The sequence below is a fragment of the Populus nigra genome, chromosome 10 (assembly GCF_951802175.1).
Source record: "Populus nigra chromosome 10, ddPopNigr1.1, whole genome shotgun sequence".
NCBI classification, from domain to species: Eukaryota; Viridiplantae; Streptophyta; class Magnoliopsida; order Malpighiales; family Salicaceae; genus Populus; species Populus nigra.
Window position 1 is genome coordinate 14,789,817 of NC_084861.1, and position 14,123 is coordinate 14,803,939.

At 34.9% G+C, this 14,123-nt stretch overlaps 2 protein-coding genes and 1 pseudogene across 2 annotated transcripts; all 3 read right to left on the reverse strand.

Annotated features, from left to right (window-relative positions):
• Positions 1-41: 41 nt before the first annotated feature.
• On the reverse strand, positions 42-4,080 carry LOC133704423 (probable LRR receptor-like serine/threonine-protein kinase At3g47570). Its single transcript, XM_062129239.1, is given in 3 exon segments — positions 42-666; positions 1,396-2,034; positions 2,037-4,080. Coding segments are annotated over 3 exon segments (3,093 nt in total). The 3' UTR covers positions 42-256.
• Positions 4,081-4,832: 752 nt separating this feature from the next.
• Positions 4,833-9,335, reverse strand: LOC133705767 (probable LRR receptor-like serine/threonine-protein kinase At3g47570; annotated as a pseudogene).
• Positions 9,336-11,190: 1,855 nt separating this feature from the next.
• Positions 11,191-12,691, reverse strand: LOC133704465 (stemmadenine O-acetyltransferase-like). Its single transcript, XM_062129292.1, has one exon. It carries the CDS (start codon positions 12,685-12,687, stop codon positions 11,344-11,346), a length of 1,344 nt encoding a protein of 447 aa, XP_061985276.1. The 5' UTR covers positions 12,688-12,691; the 3' UTR covers positions 11,191-11,343.
• Positions 12,692-14,123: the final 1,432 nt, after the last annotated feature.

Genomic DNA, 14,123 nt, shown 5'->3' on the forward strand with positions numbered 1-14,123 from the left:
CTTGAAGCATACGACTAGTAAAATAATGGAAAACAAGAAAATTCAAAGCAAAAGGAAATAATATTTATTTCAAATCATTGCATCACAAATTACAAATCCTCATTTCAAGAGAAGAGACGACACATTTTATCTATGAATTAAATTTATTTGAGGTAGTGTTTGACAGTGAAAATTTATCTATAGAAAATAACGCAGAACGAAAGCACAAAATAATTGGATGAAAGAACGTTAATTACCTTCCGATGCAACAATAATTTCACCAAGTGAGGCGTCCATGCCTCCCAGTTCCGAGAAGAATCTTCCTAATCCGATACAATTCAGTTGCAACATTGCTAATATTTATCCTCTCTCTTGGTGATTCTACAGCGCAAGCAACTCCTACCTTAATAATTAAAACCAAACACTCCATTTTCTCAGTCCCGTTATGGTTTCTTGCACTTGAGGTAGAGGCGTGATCAGCACTTGTTTCCCCAGCTTCTCTCACAAGTGCTGGGTCCAATATCTCTGTCACGCAATTCGGCGAAGCCATCTTAGCGAAGTTGTGAAGATTCATCTCATCTTTAAACATGGTATCTGTAGGTCTCTTTCCTGTAAACATCTCCAGCAGCAAGATTCCATAGCTGTACACATCCCCGAAAGTCGATACCTCGCTTCCCATGCCATACTCTGCGGTCATGTACAAGGGTTATAATTAATCCCGTAGTTTTTGGGTTTAGAGACTAGGATATTAGCAAACAACCGAGTAAGATATTCTAAAATTCAGAATTCATCATCTGCTGTAAATCAATACAAAATATGGCAGTGCTGTGGTGTTTTACTAGCTTGGCATTACGAAGCTGAGACTGCCAAAGATATTGCACATGTATTTCATTATACAGCTACCTTGTTTCTTCATTGATCAAGATGATAAAGTTCATTCTTCCCATAATGAAAAACAAAGAATATGCAAAAGAAGATTAAATTTGAAATTAATAATGGGAAATTCCTGTATGTTACCTATATCAAGGAACCATCTCAACCCAATAGCTTAAGCTATTAGGTGAGGTCCCAGGATATGATTTATATTATTCTCTAACACACCCCCTCAAGTGAAAGCCCTTTGGACTTGAAACTTGCACAGGCCCACTTTACCTTGTGCTTAATTTTTATCAAATAAATGAGGATGGTGAGATTCGAACTCGTGACCACTTGGTCATCAAGGCTCTGATACCATGTCAAGGAACCATCTCAACCCAAAAGCTTAAGCTTTTAAGTGAGGTCCCAGGATATGATTTATATTATTCTCTAACAACCTAGGGATGCTAAAATCAATTCCTTGGAGTCAGACCAAGATTGTAAACGGAAATAAAATCAGAACGAGTAAATAGAGGAAGGAAGGATTTATTCTATTGTGACCTGGGGCTGCGTAGCCAATGGTGCCTTCTAAACCAATGGAGCTTGTCCGATCCAAACCGGGCTGATGGGAAGCTTGTGTGAGGAGCCTTGCTAATCCAAAGTCACCAACATGAGCAGTCAGATCACCATCCAGAAGGACATTGCTTGGCTTCAGATCGCAATGAACAACGGCAATCTGGCAATGGTTGTGCAAATAATCAAGTGCACTAGCCACGTCAATTGCGATGTTCAACCGCTGAAGGAGACTCAAATCTCTTCGCCTGTGTGCCTCGTCAGATATTCGAACAGGATGCAACCACTCTTCTAGACTCCCGTTCACCATGAACTCATAAACTAGAGCTTTAAAATCATTACCTTGAAAATCAATGCCAGAACATGCTGTTAAAACTTTTACAAGATTTCGGTGCCTGATGTTTACCAAGGCTGCACATTCCGCCATGAAACTCTTGGAAACTCCTTCACGTAGCAGGTTGAATACTTTCACCGCAACAGTTGCAACAGCTGCTCCATCTGTCTTGAGGATTCCTTTATACACAGATCCAAAACTACCTGAACCAATTAAATTGGCAGCGGAGAACCCGTTGGTTGCTTGAAGCAGGTCTTCGTAGGCTACTCGCTGAAATGTGCTCTCCCATGGGAGCCTGAAGCTGGCCTACTTTTCTTTTCTCTCAAGAAAATGAAAAGTAAGAGAAGCAAGATAATTCCAACAAAGCCACAAGGAATTGCAATTATAAATTTCAGCCTGCTAGAAGATGTCAGCTGTTTTGACTTCTTGGATGTGCATCTGGACAGATTCAGCTGAGGTATTCCTCCACAAAGCTCCTCGTTTCCCAAGACTGAAAATCCACTCGCATTAGCAAAGACCCCTTGTACAGGCACCTCACCTTCAAGGTCATTAAATGAAAGATCCAAAATTGTCAGCAACTTAAATTCTCCCAAAGACTTGGGAATTTTTCCTGTCAAGTTGTTGCGGGAGAGATAAAGAACTTGAAGTGCTCTCAAAGAACTCAACGACTCGGGAATGGACCCATGGAAAGAGTTATCAGCCAAATACAAATATTCCAAACTCACACAGCTTCCAAGTGTTCTGGGGATTTCACCAGATAACCTGTTATACGAAACAGTGAGATATCCAAGATTCACCAACTTATCCACTTCCATTGGAAGGGAACCCGTCAACTGATTTTCAGATAGGTCTAAAGACCTTGATAAAGATGAAATACGCATTAGTTCTTTCGGTATGGGACCGCTCAAGTTATTCCGGGACAGGAGTAAGGACAACAAGTTCTGGCAATTTTCAAGACTTGATGGAATGCTTCCATGTAAATTATTTGCATATAACTCAAGATTGATCAATGAAGTAATATTTCCCAGAGAAGATGGGATTATCCCTGAGATTTTATTTGAATGAAGAGACAAAACACGTAAATTTCGAAGTTTACCGATAGAACTTGGTATAGTTCCAGTCAACTGATTCATCTCCAAACCCAACGTCTGGAGGTTGACGAGGTTTCCAATATCAGTTGGAATGATACCACGTATTTGATTTCCTCCAAATGTCATGTGTATGAGCTTTATTGAGAAGTTGCTAATTTTTTCTGGCAGCGCCCCTCCTAAATTGTTACCATTTATCCCCAATACTTGCAAATTAGTGTTGTTGGCAAGGGGGTGGAGAAAACCCAGGTCGTCGTCCTCATTGTTTCCAAGATCATTAGTTTGAAATACCAGCCTTCGTAGCTTCGGCATGTGTCCTAGATCTGGCACTTTCCCGGTGAATTTGTTGCTTGAAAGATCAATAACGGTAATTTTTGAGGCATTGAACAGTGATGCTGGAATGAGCCCGCTAAAGTGATTGGTGTGAAGTCCAAGCGTTCCGAGATTGGGAAGAGTTAGGCCTAAGTCAGGATGAAGACTTCCATGAAGTTGGTTAGATGACACAGAGAGTGTAGTAAGAGAGGAGAGATTGTATATGGAGGGTGGAATTGTTCCGCTCAGATTATTTATATTAAAAACGAGATTTTTTAATCTTTTCAGCTGCCCAAAGTTCTTTGGAATACCTCCTCGCAGATTATTAGCCACCCCAAAAATCGCCTCTACGGATGACAAATTTCCGAAAGAGAGTGGTATCTCAGCCACTAGATTATTAATTTCAAATACAAACCACTGCATCTTTGATAACGATCCAAGTTCTCCAGGAAGTCCTCCAGTAAGTTCGTTGCCTCCTAAATAAAGGTGTAATAGATTAGAGCACCGTGAGATGTTGACAGGGATTTCTCCGGTGAATGTGTTGTTCCGAAGGAGCAACTTCTGTAGCCGAAATAAACGACCTATTTCTTGAGGGATGGTGTGGCTGAAACTGTTGTTATTCAGGTTGAGTATCCTGAGAAAACTCAAGTTGCCAATGTGGGGAGATAGGCTGCCCACCAGTTTGCATGAATTTAGGTCAAGCCCTACCACTCGCTGATGCCCGCGTCCACACGTAACACCCGACCACTCACAGAAGTGCGAGGAATCATTCCATGAGCTTAGTGTTCCGAGGGGATCGGCTTCGATTTGATCCTTGAAAGCTAGCAGGGAGAGCCTATCTGTCTCATTTCCTATGGGTAATGAAGAGGATAAAGAAAGGTGAATTACTTGGAAGATAAGTGGCCATAACAAGCATGAACCCATGCTTGGCATCTCCATTTTTATGCGATGATCTTAGAGCTTAAGTACTGAAGATATGGTCAGCAGTCTGTGCTACTGATGATAATATATAGAAGAAAGATATTGGATGGCTTGCTAATTAAGATGAATCAACAAAAAAGTATATATTTTTTTTATCTTGACTATATGATGCTAAGTCCCGTGCAATTTATCTGGTTCGAGGAAATGTTTGGTTTCTATGAAAATGAAGAAATTAAAATGGCCTCTTTTTTCTACCGTGTAGAAGGAACCCGTCAGTAATTGCTTGGAATCAGGCAAAACAAGACATAATTTGTCCAGTTTCTCGCTCTTCTAGGAACCATTGAAAAATTCTTTGCACAAAGGAATGCATTTTTTTTTATATTAGCACAGTAATAAAAAAAATATTTCTTAGATTAACACATTTAAAAAATTATTTCTTAATCTGACATGATTAACAAGACTCGATCAACATGCATCCCAAGCATAACAATTCAATCATGTATTTATGTAGTAGAAAAAAGTTTTTCACGTAAATACTTTAATTTTTATTTTTAAATTGTTTTGATGTGTTAATTTTAAAAATAATAAAATATTATTTTGATATAAATAAAAAATATTTTAAAAAAATATTTTCACAACATGATGGAAAGCAGACAAAGGACGGGTGGACTGAGATGGAAACTTGCATAGAACAAAGGAAACAAATCAGAAGGCCCATAAGCTAACAAAGCCTGCTCAAACAAACTTCACATGCCCATTAAATCAAACAAACAAAGCCCAAAACAAAAAATTCTAATACCCATTAAATCAAACAAAGCCCATATTTAAATTCTTCAACAAACAGATACCCTGAGATCCAAAGCCCATCTTCACATTCTTCAGGAAGTCCTATCTTGATTATTGAAGTTAGACATTGCAAGATCCTGTGAGCTCCAGTATCATTCTTCCTGCAAGAGGCATCGGTACTTGTCTCCTCAACTTCTGTCAGAAGTAAGGGATCCACAACATCAACTACACGGTCAGGAAATGGCATTTTAGCATAATTGTGAAGGTTCAGCTCGTCACTAAACAAGCCATCTACTGGTTTCTTTCCTGTGAACATCTCCAACAGCAGGATGCCGAAGCTGTACACATGCTGGCACCCGCGCACTCGATGCCATACTCTGCAAATATAAGCATTTGTTTATGTCCTTGTGCCTTGTAGCTAAGAGACACACAAGGGTCAATCTGAATTTTTTAAATTCATCTTCTGATGGCAATTAAGGAGATGATAATATTGTTATTTCAAAAGAATTTTAGGAGACTAAACGTGAGAGGATTGTATGTCTTTGACAGGAATGATGGTGATCATGTGCCAAACATTTATATATGATCCTTAATGAAAATGGAGTTGTCAATCACCTTAAGAACGGGATCATAATTAAGAATTATAATTAACAAATAATGGAAAATTATTCTACTGATACCTGGCGCTGCGTAGCCAATGGCTCCTTCTATACCAACAGAGCAACTCTGGATTGAAGATGATTGAAGGGAAACTTTTGGACTGAACCTCGCTAATCCAAAATCACAAACACCAGCAATCATATCAGCATCCAGAAGAACATTGTTTGGCTTGAGATCACAGTGAACAACAGGCATTTGGCAATCATGATGCAAATAGTCGAGCGCAGCAGCCACATCAACTGAAATGCCTAACCTCTGAATAAGGTTCAAGTTTCTTGCCTCGTGTGCCTCGTCTGAAATCTGAACTGATGCAACCACTCTTCTAGACTCCCGTTGACCATAAACTCATAAACAAGGGCTTCAAAATCAACACCAGCACATACACTTACAACTCTGACGAGATTTCGGTGCTTGATGTTTATCAAGGCTGCACATTCTGTCATAAAAGCTTTTGGAAGCTCCTTTACGTAGTAAGTTGAATACTTTCACTGCAACAGCTGCTCCATCTGATGCAAGAATTCCTTTGTACAAGGACCCAGAACTGCCTGCACCAATTAAATTGGACGAGGAGAATCCATCCGTTGCTTGAAAGAGTTATCTTTTGTTGCCATCTAATTCAAGGCTAAAGAGATTTGATGAACGAGAAATGATGGCAGGGATTTCACCACTGAACGAGTTGTTTGTTCGGAACAAAGCCTGTAGCCGAGACAAACTACCCAGTTCCCGAGGGATGTTCTGGATGAAGCTGTTATTTTCCAGATTTATTGTTCCAGAAAACGGTAATAATATTAGAAAATAATATAAAATTATTTTTGCAATCTTAAATGATAATTTAAATTATTGGTTTCAATTTGTTTTTTAACACAGTTTTAAATCTAAAAATCTTTTAATAAAAACAATTTATTAAAAAATTATATAAATCATTCTTACATGATCACCTACCAATTCAAACTTAAATTTTTAAATGCGAAGAATTGAGATCAAGCTCAACAACTCTCTTATACTGCTTTCCACAAACTCGCAGCAGTGTGGATTTATTCCATGAGCTCAAAATACCTGGGGGATCATTAGGAATCTGGTCCTTAAAGGCGAGGGACAGTCTATATGTCTCATTTCCTTGACCTGAGGAGAAGGAAAAGAAGAGTTGAAGTATTAGCAAGAAAAGTGGCAAAGAATGTGGCTGAACTCATGCCTGAAAGCGTTATACTACGAGAGTGTTTGTCTACGTTATTGCGTTTATGTTTTGCTTAATATACAGATGCAACAATATTTGGTAACAAAAAAAACATACAATACTATTCATAAATTCCATTCAATTTCAAGTTTGAAACGCTGAAAAATGAAAGCAGGTTCTATGTGCTTCTTGTTGCTGCACCATGCAACATCCCTCCACACTGTTCACTTTAGTGAACAGTGTGCGTGCACTGTTCATCGAAGTGAACAGTGTTTGTCTTTTGAATTTTTTGTTTTTGAAAAATCAGTTAACATTTTTCTTTTTCAAAAAATAATATTTTTTTTAAAAAAGATTAGTTTAAGGTGAATTAAATTTATTCGTACTGTAATCTCAGTTTTATTCCTGATAATATTTTATCTAATTTTATTGCACGCTCAAAAAATAATGAAATCTGTAGTTTTTGTCAAATGAATTTTATATATAATAGAATTGTAGATAGTTTAATGGAACAATAATTTTTTATATATGTAAAGTATGATTTATTTCACGATGTAATAGCAATAGTTAAATCTACAATATTTAAATTTAAAACCATAAATATTAATATATATTTTTTAAAATTATTATATAACCTCAATTTCAAAAGCACTCTTAACCAAACACATTAAACTACTTTTTGTTCAACCTCAATTTTAATCACAGTTTTAACCAAACACCTATTTTTTCAAAACCAATCTCAACTAAAAGTACTTTTTATAAAATATTTTTTTCAAACCACAACCACAACAGCTACCGCAATACCAAACACACTCTACAGCTCAAAGTGTGGCAAATATGGTTCTACGTGCTTCTTGCTGCTGCACCATGCAACATCCCTCCACACTGTTCACTAAAGTGAACAGTGTGCGTGCACTGTTCACTAAAGTGAACAGTGTTTGTTTTTTGAATTTTTTTTTGTTTGAAAAATCAGCATCCATCGTGAAATAAATCATACTTTATATATATAAAAAATTATTGTTTCATTAAACTATCTATAATTCTATTATATATAAAATTCATCTGACAAAAACTACAGTTTCCATGATTTTTTGAGCGTGCAATAAAATTAGATAAAATATTATCAGGAATAAAACTGAGATTACAGTACCAATAAATTTAATTCACCTTAAACTAATTTTTTTAAAAAAAATATATTATTTTTTGAAAAAGAAAAATGTTAACTGATTTTTAAAAAAAAAAATTAAAAAAAAAACTGTTCAAAAAATCAGCATCCCTCCACATTGTTCACTTTAATCAGCATCCCTAAACAACAATATTTAAATTTAAAACCATAAATATTAATATATATTTTTTAAAATTATTTTATAACCTCAATTTCAAAAGCACTCTTAACCAAACACATTAAACTACTTTTTATTCAACCTCAATTTCAACCACGGTCTTAACCAAACACCTATTTTTTCAAAACCAACCTTAACTAAAAGTACTTTTTATAAAATATTTTTTTCAAACCACAACCACAACAGCTACCGCAATACCAAACACACTCTACAGCTAAAAGTGTGGCAAATATGTTCCCCACCCCCCACCCAAAAAAAAAAATTTCTTAAATTAACACATTTAAAAAATTATTTCTTAATCTAACATGATTAACAAGACTCGATCAAACTTGCAAGCATAATCATTCAATCATGCATGTAGTACAAACAAGTTTTTTCATGAAATATTTTTGTATTGGGGAATATAATAGCGATTACTTTTAAAGTATGTTTTGTTCGAAAATATATTAAAATAATATTTTTTTTATTTTTAAAAAATTATTTTTAATATTAGTACATCAAAATAATTTAAAAATATCAAAAAATATTAATTTTTTTAAAAAAAACTTTTAAAACACACATGTTTGTCACATATGGTGACCACTTTTGATTTTTTTCTCCCTCTGTTTGTCCCACATGCATTGCAAGCATAACCATTCACTCATGCATGTAATACAAACAAGCTATAAGTGTTGTTATTTTATATATAAAAAATATTTTTACGAGTTTTTTTTTATAAAAAGATACATTTGAGGTAAAAAAAACTTTAAGTTTGATATATTTTTCTTGATTGCTAAACTTAATCCAATAAAATAACCATGACTCGAAAACTAATCTATGCTAGATGATAAGTTGATCGAAAAATATCACAAGGGAATTTTTTTTAACAAAAATAATTAATTTTGATAAATCAATATCTATTTTTGGATAAATAATTTCTTCACTTGTTTTTTTATAATTTTAGTTTTTCAATATTAAAATCACCTAAAAATAATTTCAGCTATAATTTCTCATCAAAAACTCGAATCCTTATTGCTTCCGAGGAGACTTTGGTTCACCCCATTCCCGAAGTAGAAGGGTCACCTCACCTTATCTTTACCTTTCTTCTGTCGACAAGCTCTTTATCACGAACAAGACATAAATACAGTGTTCAAGAAAAGGAAAAATCATACCACGAGAGAGATAGCCATTGTCTCCTCCATGCTTAATCCTTCTCATTCTAAGGCTATTTTCAAATTAGGCAATACGCCTAACCCTACTTCCAAATCATGCATAAATCTGTCAATCTCTACCATTGGTGTTGGTGTTACCTTACCACACTCTCTTCTCGTCATCACAGCATTATTCTTCTAAGCAAAATCATCACATTATCATTACTCTTTAAGAAAGATGGGCCCTGTACCACCTTTGATTTTGCTCCTCCATGAAACACAAGCAAAGACAAATCTTATGGAGGCTTTCACAGGGGTCCAACAAAGTGAAAAGATATCCTTTTTAAAAAACAAGAAAAATAGAGTTACAACTTTTAACACAGGCTGAATTAAGCTAAAATCATGGAGTTTTTAAAGAAATGGACACGCATAATTGTCAGCTCACCTTATTAAACAGTGGTTTCTGTTGCAAAAGTCAACAAAAATAGTTTGTCCAGTTCAGGAAAACATCATGATCAGCAAAAGGACAACCAAGCACAATACATCTGGAATTGTCTTCTTATGAGACAAGGTTAAAGAGATTTCTATGAAGACAGGGACGCCACTATCAAAATCAAAAGCTTTCAATGCACAGTCTTATGGGCTTTGGAGCTCCTAAACCCACTACCAAGTCCTAGGGCCTCCCTGTTGCTTTCAATCCTCTTTGTAATTGATACTGTTTCTAATCTCTTGCGTAAAAGAAATGCTCATTTTATTTTAGGTCAGCAAGATCTTTTCTCCGAAGTCACTCTTCAAAAAATAAAATAAAATATTTAGTTAGATGACTTAAAATATAATGCTGAAAGGAAAGGATGATGGAACCCATTTGCATAGATATCAAACCAGACCAACCAGTCCAGCTAATGAACAGGTGAGCCAAATCTTGCACCAGTTCGGTCTGAGAATATGGTTTGTTTGTGCAATTAACCTAACAAGAATCGACTGAACCGGCTAAAAATTGGCTTGAACCAAACAAGAACCGGTACATATGCAAGTGCAACAGACTACTTATTATTTAAATCACTATCTATTCCCGTGAGCAATCTCGACATTCGACAATATGTGGTATGGGCATGAGACTTTTCATTGGGTATTTAGAAGAAATCAAACTTATTTTTAAAAAATAAATAAATAGTTTGCTTGGGAGTGTGGTTGTAATTGTTTTTTAAAGTGTTTTTCACTTAAAAATATATTAAAATAATATTTTTGATATCAACGCATTAAAATGATTTAAAAATACCAAAAACATTCTAAATTTTTAAAACACAAAAAATAAAAAATAAAAAAGGTTATATATGTAAAGGTGGGGGTGTGGATTCATAGAACCCTTAAAAAATCCGATATCAAACAACATTTTGATGTCATCCCTTTTAAAATATGAAAACTCGGGCAAACACAAGGAGAAAAGATGGAAATTTGTGCAAATACTAGCATTGCAAGCAAGACCATTCAATCATGCATGTACGTAGTACAGACAAGATTTTCCATAAAGATGCTCTAATCTCTTATCTTTCACGGTCTATATCTGGAGAAATTATACAAGGGGCAAGAGAGGGAGAGGTGTGTTTGTCCCATGTGGCCACTTCTGAATTCCCCCGCTCTCTCTACAGTTGCTGTCGCTTTAAAGTTAAAAAAATATATATTTTAAAAAATAACCGGTATTACACTTAAAAAAAACACTTCCAAAGTTCATTGCGCGTGAGAGCTACATAAAAGACAAAAGAAGCCCTTCTCAATAGTACTGTAAGCTCCTATAATTAAGGAATTTCAACGAACCAATGCTCATTTGGTATGATAATTAACTCTACAAGAGTACACGTAGCTAGCTACTGGGTGCACCAGATGCTTTGATATAGAAATTATTAAATAACACAAATATTTAATTAAAACGGTAGACAACTTAATTAAGCTTACTTAAAAGACTTACATAACATTAGATCTAGTCTGCCAGTTCAAATAGCTGGGGAAAGAGGCATTGTCTCTTACAAATTACCAGAAAGGGAAGAGGGAGGAAACCAGCAGCATGCATGGATATATAGTCGAGCTTATTCTAGAGAGTCGTTAATTTGTCTAACTCCAAGCTAGCAAACTAAACAAGATCATAATTATTTTACCCCAGGACCTGAAATGGTAGGATTTGAAAGGAAAAACATCAAAGGCTTGAAAACTTAGGATTTGGAGAAGCAAATGCCAAAAATTCAGGATCACGTTCCAATATAGCCATTCGTTCCTCATCTAAGGTGACCCATGCCTCCATCCCGTTACCATCTTTGGTTTCGACAAGTACAGTGAGATTTCTGAATGCAGGGCCAACTTTGCCCATGAGACCAACCCAGCAGGGCTCTCCCCATCCAAAGTTTGCCTTGGTTAAACCAAGATAACACCAACAAGTAAAAGCAAATATATCTGGCTTTTCAAGAGAGAATAACCCTTCTAGCTGGCTGCAGTAATCAGACATGGTTTCAAACCCTTCTTCACCTTGCATAGTTCGTGTATAATCACTATCATACAGTGCAATAGCTTCATTCAACTGGTTTACCAATTCATGCAGTTCTGTGTTTGTGTCTGTGGGGTTGGCAACAGCAGTTGCCCACCAAAAGATATTTCCAATGGAAGCTTCGGACATGGGTGGCTTCGTACGCGACCGGAGATTCACTGCTTCGACCAAAATGGATGGCTTTGGTGAATCTGATATTGCCTTTGAAGCAGCCATGCAGCATTTCCAAATGAAACATGACAATGTCTCGGTTCTTGATGGCTTAGTGTCCGGCTTGCCAGCTTTGGCCTTAGCCCTTAACATTGCTATCGCTTTGGGATCAAAGACAAACCTTCTTGTAATGTAATTTCCTTCCGTAAACCACAAGGTTTCCGTTAGCGATATATGGTTTTGTGGAAGTGGATTTCTTGGAGGAAAAAAGAGTGACGCCTTACTGAAATCAGGAGCCTCCGTATGTTCTCCTCGAGATTTAGATGCCCAAGCTGAAAGGAAAGTCTTGGCTGTTCCCCCATCAACGAGCTTATGTGAAACTGTCCAGCCAAGTGATATTCCTCCACAGGCAAATATGCTCACTTGAATAGCTGATATAGGTGCACTCATGTTTTCTTTTGTAAAGGGCTGGCATGGAAGGAAATGGTTCAGTGACTCAACTTCATGGTGTTTAAGGTAATCAGACAAGCGACAATTAACTTGGGCCTCAAGGAATGGAACGCCTTCACTGAAACAATCAATGAAGAGATTATCTTTAACCCTTCCAGAAAAGGGGTAGTAAAGGTTAAGGGTCTCTGAGAGAGATTTCTTTAAGCTATCAATTCTGGTTTTGGCGGTAACACTGTTGAAACTGGCATCGTTCATGGGGTAGAAGAAGATAGCTGGGGTATAAGTTGCGGGGTTGAGCTGATCAATAAGGGAGAGTTTGTAGGGTTTTTTCTGCTGAATTGTTGGGGAAGATGGTTTGATGAGTTCTTTTGAAATGATGTGAACTTCTATCTTCACCATTTTCACTAGATTCTTTCTATGCAAAAACTTATCTGTGTTTGAGTGGTGGTTTATTGATTGAGGTATAAGCATTGGTTCGTTATATATATAGAGGAGGTAGACTTTTGCTTGGAGTCGCAAATAATGATTTATAGAATCTAGTGTTTTTTCTTTTTTTGTTGAAAATCGAGGCTTAAAGCCCGAGAAAAAAAACTATATTAAAGGATCCAATAACATCATAGTACAAGATAAATACAAGAGAATCTAGTTGTATATATATTAAGCTAACAAACAAAAATTACTAATAATTAATGTATATTTATTGTGTATAACTCTTTCTGTAATTTAAACAAGATAAATATTATATCACTAAAACTTAAAGCATATTCTTCATTTTATAACGTCAATGACTCAATCTTTTTATTTATAATTGAGCAAGTTTTCACTTTATCCTTGCGTTTTTTCTCGTCTTTATATATAATAATCAATTTTTTAAATATATCTTTTAATTATCCTGTCAAGGTTCTTTATTTAGATTTATATAATTGTACATGCCATTCCAAATATACTCTTGAGTTATACAAAAAATTGATTTTATTTTTTTTAATGAAATTTTTATTTCCTAACATTTTAATGGTTGAGCAGTAATTTTTAAATTCTTTTATTTCTCAAAATATTTTGAGTAATTTTTCTATTACATGTTCAAATTCTCAAGGGTATTTTTAGATTTAACAAAAGATTTAATTCTAATAGTTTTCCTAAATTTAAAATTAACTAAAAGCTAACTTTTTTATATAAAAATATTAAATGGTTATTGCGCTTCAATTGAGAGTAAATTTTCTTTCTTGCATCCTTTCGATATGGTGCTTTTAAAGGATTGTAATAAATTCTTTTGAGTATTAATTTCTAATATTTGAATCTAAAAAATCATGGAAATGAGCAAGGCCAATCCATTGTTTTATTGGTAGACAAGTCTGGGACAACCCTCAATTTTAATTTATTAATTACTAACTTATATATTCATTCTTTATTCTTGATTGATTCTCAAAACAATTAAATATTATAATTTTATTCCCAGATATTTAAGAAAAATCTCAATCAAGTCTTCATGTTAATACTAATCCACTATTTTGTTGATTTTTCTTTAAATTGATGTTATTTTAGTTCATGAAATATTTACATTAGATAAAAAAAAATGTTGATATTCATTAGCTTTTCCATCAAATTTTCTTAAATTCACATCGTTTTTGTGCATTAAATATGCAAAAAATTTAGAATGTAAAAAATATCTGAATTTAATAAATAATATGAGATAATATTTATATAAAACATCAATTTTTCTAATTAATTATAGCTTAAGTTTTTGGATTTGAATGATTTAATGAACATAAAGGATTATTAAAATAAGATAGTATAGCTCTTTTTTAATTTCACTCAACATTTCAAATTTAAATTAA